We start from the raw sequence: 15,900 nt of genomic DNA, 5'->3' as shown, positions 1-15,900 counted from the left end.
AATTTTTTATATAACATTTTGTTGCATAGAAAATTGCTGTATAACAGTTTGATCTATAGAAAATTGTTTGTATAACATTTTGTTCCATAGAAAATTGTTGTATAACAGTTTGTTTATAGAAAAGTTTTTGTATAACAGTTTGTTATATAGATAATTGTATGTATAACATTTTGTTCTATAGAAAATTGCTGTATAGCAGTTTGTTCTATAGAAAAGTTTTTGTATAACAGTTTGTTATATAGAACATTTTTTGTATAACAGTTTGATCTACAGAAAATTTTTTATATGACATTTCGTTCTATAGAAAATTGTTTGTATAACAGTTTTTTTATAGACAAGTTTTTGTATAACAGTTTGTTATATAGATAATTGTTTGTATAACATTTTGTGCTATAGAAAATTGCTGTATAATAGTTTGTTCTATAGAACATTTTTAGGTATAACAGTTTCATCTACAGAAAATTTTTTATATAACATTTTGTTGCATAGAAAATTGTTTTTATAAAATTATGTTGTACAGAAAATTGCTGTATAACAGTTTGATCTATAGAATATTGTTTGTATAACATTTTGTTCCATAGAAAATTGTTGTATAACAGTTTTTTATATAGAACATTTTTTTGTATAACAGTTTGTTATATAGAACATTTTTTGTATAACAGTATGTGTAATAGAAAATTGTTTGTACAGCAGTTTGTTCTATACAATTTTTTTTTATAACAATTTGTTCTATAGAAAATTAACAGTTTGATCTACAGAAAATTATTAGCATAACATTTTGTTCTATAGAAAATTGTTTGTATAACAGTTTGTTCTATAGAAAATTACTCTACAGATATTTTTTGTATAACAGTTTGTTCTATAGAAAAATGTTTGTATAACAGTTTTGTCTACAAAAAAAATGTTATATGACATTTTGTTCTATAGAAAATTGTTTGTATAACAGTTTTATCTACAGAAAATTTTTTGGATAACATTGTTTGTATAACAGTTTTTTATATAGAAATATGTTTATATAACTGTTTGTTTATATAGAATTTTTTTTGTATAACAGTTTAATCTATAATAATAATAGTTTATACCGAACAAAAGTTTAATTTTTCATCCCTGATTTAAGATCTTCAAAACTCGTCGTATTTGCTCACTATAAATTTATAATAAAATCTCATTGATTTAAAAAATCACATTCCATTTTACATACATAATATCATTCTTCACAAATAAGGTCTTCACAATAGATTATAAATCGTTTAATAAAACCTTATTCACATCATATCTGTATACAAACATGACGTTATATTAATTAACTACTAAAAACTATAAATCAAAATATGTTGCAGAAAAACATATAGTATTAATAAATCAATAAAATTATAATAAAATAAAACAATTGGGAAAATAACGCACACAATCATTTATAAATGTTAAAAATCTATTAAATAAATCTAAATACTTCATGTACATATGTATGAATGTATTTACATATTTATTTATCTAATTTTATATTATTTAGTTAAATTGTTATTAAAATACATACCATTTTATTTATTTAGTTGTCATAGTCATTTAGTTTTAGTTGAATTTTTATAAACAAAAAATCCTCTAAAATTTTTAAGAAATTGGCACTATAAAGTCTTGAAAAAAAATGACCATCAATGAAATCAAATTGAAAAATATTTTAACTAAAATACATTAACTAATAATGGTAATAGTATTTTTTATAAAAACAAAGAATTACATAAATTTTTAATTAAATATTGTAATTGTATCTATCCTATATATTTTTTAGCTAATATACATCCTCTGTTTATATTTTTACACGGTATATTTATGGATTTTATATATGTAATTGAAAGGAAATTTTTAAATTTTATTTTTAAACCTTTCTCACAATAAGATGCAACTCTACGCTTAAAATATTGGATGTTTTAAACCATGAACTAAACTAATTAAGATAATGTCAATATTTATTTTTGACCTTTAAATGTTGGAATGTTTTGAAAAGAGTGTGCAACCAGTCCTAGTATTAAATTATGTGTATTAAAACAAAATAATGTGACAATGTATTATTAAACCCAACACTTTAAGCAATTTGTTGTACCAGTAAATTTGCATTCAAAAATTCTATTAAAAAGAAAAGAAAAATCAAATGATTGCAAAATAAATAAAACAAATAAAATAAGAATGTAGTATTGTATTTTATTTAAACTGGGATTAGTTATTAGGACTAATATTTGTAGTATGTATATGAATTATATGGTAAGGAGAGACAAAAAAAATCGGTTACCGGATTATATATTAACAGATATGTATGCATATTTTCCAAACTCAATAAAATCTTTATATAGTTTTTAATCATACTATTAATCACATTTCTTCAATGCGTAGCAAAGGCCTGTTTACAGTGGAATCCGCAAGGGAGACGAGGGAGAACACCTGTAGAAGTCGGTAGGTAAATAGAGGTCCAAATGCAAAAAGGACAACAATCTGTGATCAATTATATTTTCAAGCATAATCGATTTTTTATATGGAAATGGACTTAACCAAAAACCGATTTCTTTTATGAAAACTTAAACTTCCTTTAATAGTGATATAAATGGAAAAAGGATGATTATCAGCGATCACTTTTATTTCTCACCAAAAATCATTTTTATACCCTTCACCTTCGTGAGTTTGTCATTCCGTTTGTACATTTTCTACATTTTTCATTTCCGACCCTATAAAGTATATATCGTCACCTAAAATGCAAAATAACGTAACATCACTTTTCATAAGTTTATAGGAGAAGCAAAAAACGATATAAAATGAAAACTACTTGAGATATTGAAACCAAATTTTCAAATATGAATTACAATGACTCTAGAAATATATTTTATGAAAAAAAAATAATTTTTTCAAAGCACACTTTAAGATATGTGGCTTACGTTTTTTTGAATTGTTATTTTCTGAAACAAAAAAAAGTATCATCAATATAAATTTTTATGAAAAAATAAAAACTTAAATAAAAATATTTTTTTTATTTTAAATAAAAGTAGTTTATATATGCATTTTTAATTGTATTGTTTTTTTTTATTTTAATTACTAACAACTACTTTTTATACCCTTCAGCTTCGTGAGAAGGGTATATATAAGTTTGTCATTCCGTTTGTAATTTCTACATTTTTCATTTCCGACCCTATAAAGTATATATATTCTGGATCCTTATAGATAGCGGAGTCGATTAAGCCATGTCCGTCTGTCTGTCTGTCTGTTGAAATCAATTTTCTGAAGGCCCCAGATATCTCCGGGATCCAAATCTTCAACAATTCTGTCAGACATACTTTCGCTATTTAAAATCAGCAAAATCCGTCCATAAATAACGGAGATATGAGCAAAAATCCGAGACAACCTCTGAAAATTTCATCAAAAAACACAATGTATTGCATGCTTTGACAAAAAAACAACAAAACGTATGGTTGGATGTGCAAGCTTTGCGTATTTTGTTTCTTTTGGCGTTGTTGTTGTTTTTTATACAACTAAACGTTTGTTTGGTTGTGTGTTGGTTTTTTTTACAAAAAAACAACAAAACGTATGTTTGGATGTGCAAGCTTTGCGTATTTTGTTTTTTTTTGTGTTTTGTTTCTTTTGGCGTTGTTGTTGTTTTTTATACAACTAAACTTTTGTTTGGTTGTGTGTTAGTTTTTTTGACAAAAAATCAACAAATCGTGTGTTTGAATGTGCATGCTTTGCGTATTTTGTTTTTCTTTTGTGTTTTGTTTCTTTTGACGTTGTTGTTGTTTTTTATACAATTAAACGTATGTTTGGATGTGTGTTGGTTTCATTGCCTAGCGTATTTTGTTTTTGTTTTTCTTTTGGTGTTCTGTTTTGTTTGGCGTTGTTGTTGTTTTTTGTGTTCTTGATAAATTTAGGATGCTGTACGCTGAAAGTGGGCAATGTACATACATACCTACAGTCAGCGTCTAAAGAAAGTGTACAACTTGTTTTTACATTTAAAACATTTTATTTACATATTAAAAAACTATTTGTTCTCCAGTTCTAGTATATTTAACAAAACATTTAATTGTTCTCTTGCAATATATAAACAAAAAACTAAACTAGTTCAACTGCAACAAAAACAGTAACAACAAAACCAAAAATACTCCATTTTTAACGCGTCAAAGGAAAGTGTACAGTTTAGGGAAATTAGAAGAAAAAACGTGTTTATTATTTTATTTGACATCTTTTGGGTTTTAAAACAGTTTCAAGCCTCCTTGGCGTTGTTTCTACCAATTTTGATGTCACCGATGTTGGGATGTTGAACCACTCTTCCTGCAGGTTTTCGTGTAGAGAGTCATTGCTGGTAATATATCATTTTCTGATCTGTCTGTCCAAATGCTACCACAGATGTTCAATGGGATTAATGTTCGGTGACTGTGGGGGTTGTTCCAGTTGTTTCGGTGTATGATACAACAACCATTCTTTAACAAGTTAAGAAGTATGCTTCGGATAGTTGTCCTGTTGGAAGATCCAGGTTCGGTCTAGATTTAATTTTCTAATGATGGGTTCCATATTTTCTATAAGAATGTTTAGGTATTCGGTTTTGCTCATCAAACTATCAATAAATATGAGTTTTCCCATGCCACTTGCCGCCATACACCCCCACACCATCACCTAACCACCACCATGCTTTACGGTGGATAGTACATTTTTTGGTCGAACTCTTGATTTTTGCTTCTCCAAATCTTACTCCTTTTTTTACTTCCGAAAATCTCAAACTTGCTTTCGTCCGTAAACAGCACATTATTCCAAAACAATTTTCTTGGTTTTTATACCTGTTTGCGAATTCTCGAAGTCGCTCTTTATTTCGTTTGGAAATGTGGGGTTATTCTCTCGGAACTCCACCATATAGAGCATTTGGGTGTAGCGCTTGGCGAACCGTACTGTTACTAACTCTCACTCCAGACGAATCTGTTAATTCTTCGCATAATTTTACTGCACTTACTGTGAATACTTTCTTCACTGCTCTCACAATCGATTGTATTTCAAGGTTGTTAAGGCGTTTTGGTGTTCCGGCACGTTGCTGATCTTCTAAAATTCTAAATTTTTTTTGTTTGTCTATAATTTTTTTTACAGTATTATGGCTTCTTCCTATTATAGAGGAGATTTCACGTGACGATTTGCCTTCATTTTTAAATTTTATGACTTACTTTCTTGTTTCAATTGCAGTTTGTTTTCCCATTTTGGTTTTAAAGTTCTCGCGATCAAACAAGAAAAGCTACTATCTTAAAATCTCATGAGACTAGCAGCAAGATCCACAAAAAATTATAATCTAGGCAAAAATAAAGAATAACAATATATTTTTTTATGTAGCTAGAAAAATCTTATTGCAATTCTAAATGTGTACACTTTTTTCTGACGCGTTAAAAATGGAGTATTTTTGGTTTTGTTGTTACTGTTTTTGTTGCAGTTGAAATAGTTTAGTTTTTTGTTTATATATTGCAAGAGAACAATTAAGTGTTTTGTTAAATATACTAGAACTGGAGAAAAAATTGTTTTTTAATATGTAAATAAAACGTTTTAAATGTAAAAACATGTTGTACACTTTCTTTTGACGCTGACTGTATATACTAATTATAAAAAATAATAATGCATCCACAACAAAGGTGAAGGGTATATAAGATTCGGCATAGCCGAATATAGCACTCTTACTTGTTTAAACTAAAAAAGGTTCTTCATTAAATTTTCATTAAGACTGCAAAAAATATTCAATTGCAACAAATTTATTAAAAAAAATAAGGATACTTCCTAACCCTTTCCGACCGTGTACGCACAATTGTGCGGGTATGTTTAAGTATCTATAATTTCTTTAATATATGAAGTTATGCGGTAAGACCGGCAAAACACTATTGAGTATGCTCTGTCTTTGTTGATCATTATAAAGAACCGTTATAAATTTTTGTTTTTTTAATATTAATTTCGTAGTTTCAGTTGTGTACTTTGTACAAATGTAAAAATGAGTCGAAAGGGTAAGTTTGCATATAAATTAAAATTATTTAAATTTGTGGGATCTTTTATCAAACACGTGTTTCCAATAAGAAAAATATTAAATATTGTATGTAAAGTGTAATTTTGTGATTTTTGATATTTTTTCGTCAAATTTGTTTGAAGTGCTACAATTGTGCGTGTTTGGACTATATTATAAAAATATGTTAACTATTCTTGTTCCTTTTTCTTAGGTGGACTAACTGAAGACGATATCTTTGCTGAAATTTTAAATACAAATTTGGAAGATTTTAGTAGTGATGATGAGTGTGTGGATGCAACTTGGGAATTACCCGTTGTAACAAATGATTTGGCAGACCAGGAAAGCGACAATGAAGAAAAGGTCAATGCTCTATCAGAGACACCACCAGAGTCAAGTCAAACTGCCAATCGTCGTGATATTTGGAAAAAAAAACCGTTTGAGAATCTGTTGGAAAGCAGATCTTATGTAACTGCGGACACAAACACACCTATAGAGACCCCTTATCATTATTTTTCCGTGTATTTCAATGATGAGTTTTTAGAAAAAGTTACGGAGTACACAAACAGGTACCATGTGGCCGAAAAAGGCAAATCACTGGGAGTATCAGTAGCTGAATTGAAAAATTTTTGTGGAATCATCATTGCGATGGGCTGCATTCGCTATCCAAGGCTTCGCATGTACTGGGAGAAAACCACAAGACTCCCTATTGTAGCTGATACCATGAGTCGTGATCGATTCTTTCTCTTGCGCATGTGTCTACATGTGGTGGACTACAATGAAGTAACAGATGCAGAGAAACAATCAAACGTGTTTTGGAAAATAAATCCGTTACTTGAACGTGTTAGATCTGCTTGTAGAAATATTCCAAGAAAATGTAATGCTAATTACTCAATAGACGAACAAATGATACCATTTACTGGTCGGTGCCCTGTTAGACAAAGCCTTCCAAATAAACCTAGAGGAGTGGGATTGAAAAACGAAGTTTTAACAACCTCTGAGGAGCTGGTCCTTGATTTTGAGATTTATCAGGGCAAGACTACACCACTTCCATGCTCAAATTTAGGATTAGGACCAGGCTTTGTTTTGCGTTTGGCTGAAACACTTCCTGAAGGTTCAAAACTGTTTTTGACCGTTATTTCACGACAATACCACTACTACAAGCACTGTTGAAACGTGGAATTTATGCTACTGTGACAATATTGAGGAATATATTGAAAAGGAGTGATATAGAGGAATTTTGTCATAGTGAAGACAATATTGTCGTGGTGCAGTGCAAGGATTCAAAGTCGGTAATTCTTGCATCTTCAGCTTACGGGTGTGGCCCAGTTGAACACGTGAAACGCTGGGAAAAAAAGAGAAAAGGTATGTGGAAGTTCCAGCTCCTAGAATCGTCAGGGAATACAACAAGTGTATGAGCGGCGTTGATTGCGATCAATTAATGGAATCGTACAGGTAATCTTTTAAAACTCGAAAATGGACTTTAAAAGCGTTTATACATTTTATTGATCTTGTGTGCTGCAACGCCTGGATGCAATACAGAGATCACTGTAACATAAATTCTCAACTTCGAAAAAATACCCATGATTTATTAAGTTTTAAAATAGCATTAGCTAAACAGCTAGTAGCTATAGATACAAAAAAATTTTGCCAAAAAATATCGTGCATCCGAACAACCATGCCAAGACAAAGGACTTGATGGATATAAATACTGGCCTCTTGAGCATGATAAAATCAATTTCGAATTTTTTGATGATACGTTGTTTTGCATTTTAGGATCATTATAGATAGCGGAGTCGATTAAGCCATGTCCGATTTTTGACCTATATCTGGATTACAAAGACATTAATATATACAATATGGATATCTAATGATAGATATTTCAAAGAGTTCGTTTCGTGATCGCTCATATTTCTCATAATAAAATATTCATATGGCTACGACAATGTATATGAAAAAATTTTATTGTTCCAAAAAGTACCAAATATGTATAAAATAAAATTATTTTATTTTGCACTTAAATAATAAATATCTTGTTGCTCTTCTTCCTAATTAACTTTTGTCAACACAGAATTTATACCACAAATGTATGATTGATTGCTCACTATTTTGACATTAAAAACTCATGCTCCACTAAACACCCTGTGCAACATGCCGCCCTAACCGACCGACTAATTAGATACATATCGTCACCTAAAATGCGAAAGAGCCAATCATCACTTTTAAAAATTTTACAGGAGAGACAAAAAACTTAATAAAATTAAATGTGTTGTGGTTACAAATATAATTTTCTTTCTTTAGTAAAGCCGTTAATTTTAAAAATAGAATGTTAAAAATTTGTGAAGACGTGTGCCTTGATTCGCTGTACTGGTCAAGCTGGTCAAGTCCGACCATATGATACCCTACACCAATCTAATTATGGACCAATCGCTATAAAATTATGTTATTATATAAAACCTATTTGTGTTGAATTTTATTTGAATAGCAACTTTTTTAAGAAATCTATACTCATTAAAATGATTTGCGGAAGTGGGCTTTACATGAGAGCTATGACTAATTATGGACCGATCGTTATAAAATTTAGTGACATGACTTTTGTATATAAATAAATAATTTTTATTGAATTTTATTTGAATACCAACATTTTTAAGAGATTTATGCTAGTAAAAGTGATTTTCGGAAGTAGGCCTACATATATGGTAGATATGACTAATTGTGGACCGATCATCACAAAATTTGGTGAGGCGAGTTCGGTTTATATAAAACTTATTTCTGCTCGTATAGGGGCTAGGAGAAATAATGGACCGATGCTAACCAAATTCAATAGGCTTCGTCCTAGGGCAATAGAAGAGCTTGTATCAAATTTTGTTTTATTATCTTTGAAATTCCGACCTGTAGTTTGATTACAAGGTTTACATGAACGGACGGACCGTCTGTCCTTTTGCATTTCCTTTTGACCGTCTGTCCTTTTGCATTTCCTTTTGCATTTCGGGTGACGATGCAGATGTCGAACGGCTCTTGAATGCAAAAATAAGTGTTCGAAGAGGATGTCAATTACTCAGATCCCCCATTTAAATCTAAATAAAGAGCATAAAAGTTATTTTTTTCGTAATTTGTTTGAAACAAAATTCAGTATTAAATTACGATTCTTTTAATATTAAATTCAAAAATGAATAGTTAATAACAATATTATTTCAAAAGCTGGAAAAAACCCAACATTGCTTCCCTTTATATCCGCAACAACACAATTTAATTTTATTCGATTTGACTCAAACTTGCAGTGTTTCAGTATTAAATATGTATGTATGATACAGATCCGCAAAAATCCGCAATTAATTAAATATTAACATAATAACAATTTCTGTCAAAAACTAAATTTCATATTTTAGTTTATTTATTATTTAAGATTTAAAAGCATGACCTATATTTTGTGGTTTTAGAATGCACAAGTATTCATAATTTGTTTGTAATACAATGTATAGTTTTTATCCAACTACATAAATATATATGACCTTGATAAAGGAAAAAAAAAATTTTTTGTGATAAAAGTATGCTGAACCTTTAAGAAATTTAAAACAGTAACCATTCCATAAACATGACTTGAGTGTATGAAATAAATTACTTTGAAAATGTTTAACTTAATTTTGAAAATACATATTTAAAATGATTTATAACTAAATTGCTAAGAACAGGAGACGATATTTCGGATCTAATAGGTATACTGATTTTAGGAGAATCATACTGGTTTCACTTTTATTATATTTATTGACATATATATTTAATAGACAATTTTGTTAGATTAAAACTCGGGTACACGCACATATTCTGATATTAATTATTATAATGCTGACATCTTCAAAATTGTATTTAAGTAGAACAAATCTAGTCCATAAAGTCTCTAGAATTGTAAACTATATTGCACGTTCTACAAAAAAAAAATTGGTGTGATCCAATAATCATCGTATGGAAATATATAATCAGAGGAAAACCCACGATACAGTAAAACTTGGTTACAACTAACTTCATGGGACTGCATTAATATTGATCAGAAAATAAATACTCCGGAATAAACGGCAACAACAAACTTTGTTATTTAAGATTCTTTGTCAATATTGCCTTGATTTTTGTTATTCATTATTGTAGTATTTAAATAGCCGAAGATTTTCTTTATTTTTCGGATTAGGTACTTAAAAATAGGAAAAAAGACGGAGGTTATTTAATTGTCTTAATCTATAATTGACTTTCTAAAAAGATATCTATATATATATGTATATATATACATATATAAAAATGAAATGGTTCATGTATGTAATGTCATCACGTGAGAACGGCTGGAGCGATTTGGCTGATTTTTTTTTATTCGATTCGAAATTTTCAGGAGATGGTTTGTAAAGAAAAAAAATTAAAAAACAAGTAAGAGTGCTATATTCGGCTGTGCCGAATCTTATATACCCTTCACCAAATTATACTTCAAAATTTTAAATATTTTTAGGTAAACAAAATTTAATTTTTTTTCCAGTTGTCTTTTTCATTTTTTGGAAAAAAAATTTTTTCGATTGTTATTTTAAATTTTTTAAATTTAAAATTTTTTTTTTTTTAAATTTAAATTTTTTTTTTGTTTTTTCAATTTTGAAAAAAAAAATTCGGGTTAAAATTTTTTTTCCGATTTTGACCCATTGTAGGTCCATCTTACTATGGTCTTATATACGTCGTTGCAAATGTCTTTGAACTATCTATCCATATTGTCTATATTAATGTCTTAGTAATCCAGATATAGGTCAAAAATCGAGGTTGTCTTGGTTTTTTCCTCATATCTCAGCCATTTGTGGACCGATTTTGCTGATTTTAAATAGCAAAATTCTCGAAAGCATGTATGACAGAATTATTGAAGATTTGGATCCCGAAGATATCTGGGGTCTTCAGAAAATTGATTTCAACAGACAGACAGACGGACATGGCTTAATCGACTACGCTATCTATAAGGATCCAGAATATATATACTGGAAATACGGAAATGAAAAATGTAGAAATTACAAACGGAATGACAAACTTATATATACCCTTCTCACGAAGATGAAGGGTATAATTACGGCTAAAACCGGCTTTTTTGAGTCCAGTCAACTGTAATAAAAAAGCCCCTAAAGTATGCAGTACAAATTTAGATATTTTATTTGCAAATAAATAAGAACAAACAGGGTTGGAGAAACTTGACGAACTAACATTAGTAAATGCTACCGGGCGAAGCCGGGTAGCATTCAAGTATAAATTCATGTATAAATTTCGAGATTTTTCAATTTTATTACAAAAAATTTAAATGTTAAGGATTATTTATTAATTGCTATTTTATTTGAAAAAATGACAGTACTTGAAGTGAAAATCTTACCAGAGCCCCTCAAGGTAAATCCCCAAACGCAGAACTAATCCCTCCTGTTATTGAAGAAATATGATCATCGTATGGAATTACCTTACTCCATAGATTAACATGGTTTAGAAACGTTTTTTTTATAAAATATTCGGTTACTCGGGAACGATTAGATTTATTGTTACGAAATTTCTCATGGTTCGAGCTGAAGTGTTTTCGAGTTGATTTATGTTTGTTCAGCTTCCTAGAGATAATGTGGGCCAGTGCGTAGCCCCTCAAAGTTGCTCACCTCGGGTCTCAAATTTTTTAAAAAAATATCAAAAATGTTCATTTCGAACTGCGTCAAAATGATAAGGTCGTTGATAATAAATCTGTCATCATCTAAACATTGTTATTATACCCTTCACCTTCGTGAGAAGGGTATATATAAGTTAGTCATTCCGTTTGTAATTTAAACAATATAATTTTCCGACCCTATAAAGTGTACATATTCTGGATCCTTATAGATAGCGGAGTCGATTAAGCAATGTCCGTCTGTCTATTTGTCTGTTGAATATTCTGAATCCTTATAGATAGCGGAGTCGATTAAGCCATGTCCGTCTGTCTATCTGTCTGGCTGTTGAAATCAATTTTCTGAAGACCCCAGATATCTTCGGGATCCAATAATTCTGTCATACATGCTTTCGAGAAGCTTCCTATTAAAAATCAGCAAAATCGGTCCACAAATGGCTGAAATATGAGGAAAAAACCAGGACAACCTCGATTTTTGACCTATATCTGGATTACTAAGTCATTAATATAGATAATATGGATATCTAATGATAGATATTTCAAAGACCTTTGCAACGACGTATATAAGACCATAGTAAGTTGGACCTACAATGGGTCAAAATCGGAAAAAATTTATATTAATCCGAAATTTTTATTTTCACAAAAAAAAACAATTTAAAAAACTAAAAATTTTTATTCTTTGGAAAAAAAATAAATGAGCAATCGTATCGAAATTATAATAAAATGTACTAAATTTCATGTTCGATACGAATGCCATAATATCAAAAAGGAAAATGGCGGGATATAAGTCTAGTAAACTTAGAAAATTATATATATTCTATGCCAAATAGCATTTCTAAAACAATTAATAATAGTCATTCACCCCTATCGCGAATCAATATTTCACATGAAATATGTTCCCATTTCCCATTTTTCGTTCATAAACATTGTTCATGTGAAAAAATTTCCCATGTTGAGAAATTTTTAGATGAAATTTTGTAAACAATAAACAGCTGCTACGAACAAAATCAACTATTGTGAATGAAAAGTTTAGGGGAATATCACGATAGCAATTTTCCCTTCGAGGGAAATGGATATTTCATGGGAACATAAATTTCACATGTTTTTCACGATAGGTATCTGTTCTTCATTTGATTATGTAAAGCTCCATAAATGTAGAATCTGATAACTTATATGGTTTTTAGACGCCCATACCAACAAATCTTGCTAAAGTTAATTGGACGTAAGGAATTCAATTATTGGGAACGGCTTAGTATTGATCTTACACAGAGGGTTCAATCCAAAATTGTAGGATCATGACAGGAAAACCATGATGCCTAAGAAATGAAAACATCCATAGAGTCTTGGTAATTCAAGAAAAATACGTACTCAAACTAAAATATCCTCCAAACTCGCACACAAGACTCTGCTAAATTGGAGACCTCACCATGTTGCATAAGAAATGACAACATCCATCCATGTCTTGGTAAAAGAATGAATTCTTGGAAAATAAGTACTCAAACTAAAACGTTCTCCAAGACCACTAAAACGATCTCATTAAGGTAAGAACTATGATAACAAATTTTTAGTTATAAAATGTTAATACTTATTGTTAGGTCTAACGTTAAAAAATCTAATTTTTACCAATTAAAGTTAAATTGTTGAAATAAGTTATAATCGGTCCATTATTTGAAATGAAATCATTACTGAATAAAGGTCTAATATTTTCTCTTCAACTGCGACTGACAGTTGGAATTCAAAACATGTACTCAATGTCCGATTTGTTCTTCGCTCAACACAATTACAAAGTGAAACAAGTTTTTATCTACATAAGTATGTAGTACATTTGCTGTTTGAAAGCGAAAGTTTGTTGTTCACGTTAACAAGATTTCACTGTATTTAAGATATTACAATGAAACCAAGCTTAAATTAAAATTTAAGCTCAATAAAACAAATTATTCATACATACATATGTATAAAATTGAAACAAAATACATAGTATGTATAAAAAAAAAAAAAACTGGAAGATGATAGCGTCGATTGGCAGTATAATACAAATATTCTACAAATACAAAATATGTATTCGTATGGCAAATATTACACAAATACTCAGATAAAATGTAGTATTTATTGCATTTGTACTTGAATTTACTTAAAATACAATCAACGTACACAACATTAAGGGTATTTAAGACATCGAGTAATTACATATGTTTGTTGAAAAAAGTATGAAATCAAATTATAAAACAAAATTGAATAAATATTGAGATTACTGTGTCATTCGCATAAAAATTATCTGTATAATCGAGGAAAAAATGTATTTTTTATTCGAACATGTTTCAATTTAGAATAAAAAAATTTTCGATCACTTATTGTCGATTAAGCAAAATTAAAAAAAAATAAATCAATAAACCTGAATATATCTTCAACTAATAGAGATAACCTACACTTGTAAGCGTATTTTTTGTAGATCTTCTCAAGGACTATTTATATTCAAAATTTCAGCTCACTCGGATCATAAATGGATTTTTGGCGATTTTTTAAAAAAAATTGAGACCCGAGGGGCTACGTACTTTCCCCCATTAGCGCTAGGAAGCTGAACAAATGTAAATCAACTCGAAAACACCTCAGCTCAAACCATGTGAAATTTCGTAACAATATCTCCAATAGTTCCAAGATACCGAATTATTTAAAAAAAAAAGTTTCTGAACCACTGTGCGTCATGACGTTTGATGAAGCTAATTACTGTGAGTTATGTATTTTGAAGCCATTAATGAGACTAGCGGAAAAGAAAAGATATACCCCCATATGCATAAACAGTTTATAAATTTATCAAAGGTTTATTAAACAAAATTTCCATACAAAATCAGTTTTATAAACCTTTGATAAATTTATAAACTGTTTATGCATATGGGGGATAGTTTATATCAACGTGTAGGAAACAGAGATCGAAAATAACTCGTCCATATACCGAAAAACCCAAATTGTGATTTATATTTTTGTGATAAAAATAAATCACTGAAAATAACAGTTATAAAATGATTTTTATTTAAATGGTTTGGTATGACCTTTATTCGTTTTTGTTGTTTTTAACAATTCATTTGTTCTTCTTCTTCTTAATAACTGTTACTTTCTCTTTTATTTACATACAATAACATATTGTTAGTAATTTTTAACAAATTATGGAAATAATATGATAAGTATGAAGTAATGAAGTCTGAGTAACAGAAATGAGATTATTTTTTTAATTTGTTATAAATCTTTTGATAAATTTTATATATTTAAGCGTTGATTTGCATCAAATGATTTTTTGCGATTTATTTTTCATATTCGCAAATAAAAGTCACAAGCTAACCTTTACGAAAAAAATAAATTATAAATCACTCATCTAGATGTTTGTTTCTTTTCTGTTTCTCTCAACCCGTAACCTAATATGTTCTCTAATAAATCACTCTCTCAGTGATATATCACAAAAAATTATTTTTAAATGGCTGCGAATGAGAATTTACTATTGAAATGAAAGTGAACCCGTTATTTTCGGTCTCTGGTAGGAAATTATGTCCTCTTTTCAAAAATGTACAAAATTTTTAAGAATTAAAAAAAATATAGAAGACTTTTTTCAAAAATATGGTAGCTGATTTTTTTTTAAATTTTAATTTTTAAAATGCAATAAAAGATTTGTTTATGAATCGTTTTTAATGAGATTTTACACTTATATAGAAACTTTTGATCCAAATACAAAAATGAAAAAGATATTTGTGAGTTGTTAATGACAATCCCACAATTCCCAAAAAAACTTTTCAAAAATCCTAATATTGGAATTTTGGATTTGGACATACAAAACAGGTCTTAATTTTTTGAAAGCGGCTATGCGATTAGAGAACATGTTGTCTAATGTTGAAATTTACATAAAAAGTCTACTTCGAAAGGCTCTGGACAACACACTAATACGAACTTTGACATTATTTTGCTTTTGTAATATTTCCCGAGATGCTATCTTTCAGAAAAATATAAATACATTATTTATCATTATCTTATTTTCTGTATAATTTAAAATTAATGTAAGTACTTTTTTGAAATTATTTGAAATGAAATCATTACTGAATAAAGGTCTAATATTTTCTCTTCAACTGCGACTGACAGTTGGAATTCAAAACATGTACTCAATGTCCGATTTAAGTAAGTAAGTACTTTTTTGGAAAAAAAAATGGCGAAAAAACTACTTTTTATTTTTTTTAAGTTTGAACACACATAACTTTTGACTCAG

At 29.1% G+C, this 15,900-nt stretch overlaps 1 protein-coding gene across 1 annotated transcript; it reads left to right on the top strand.

Moving 5' to 3' along the window:
- The first annotated feature begins 5,992 nt into the window (after positions 1 to 5,992).
- LOC135955636 (piggyBac transposable element-derived protein 2-like) lies at positions 5,993 to 7,174 on the top strand. Its single transcript, XM_065505995.1, has 2 exons — positions 5,993 to 6,005; positions 6,216 to 7,174. Exons 1-2 carry the CDS (start codon positions 5,993 to 5,995, stop codon positions 7,172 to 7,174), a joined length of 972 nt encoding a protein of 323 aa, XP_065362067.1.
- Positions 7,175 to 15,900: the final 8,726 nt, after the last annotated feature.

The sequence above is a fragment of the Calliphora vicina genome, chromosome 3, assembly GCF_958450345.1.
Source record: "Calliphora vicina chromosome 3, idCalVici1.1, whole genome shotgun sequence".
NCBI lineage: Eukaryota > Metazoa > Arthropoda > Insecta > Diptera > Calliphoridae > Calliphora > Calliphora vicina.
The sequence above is the reverse complement of the archived record's forward strand: the minus strand, read 5'-3'. Positions and strand labels throughout refer to the sequence as shown.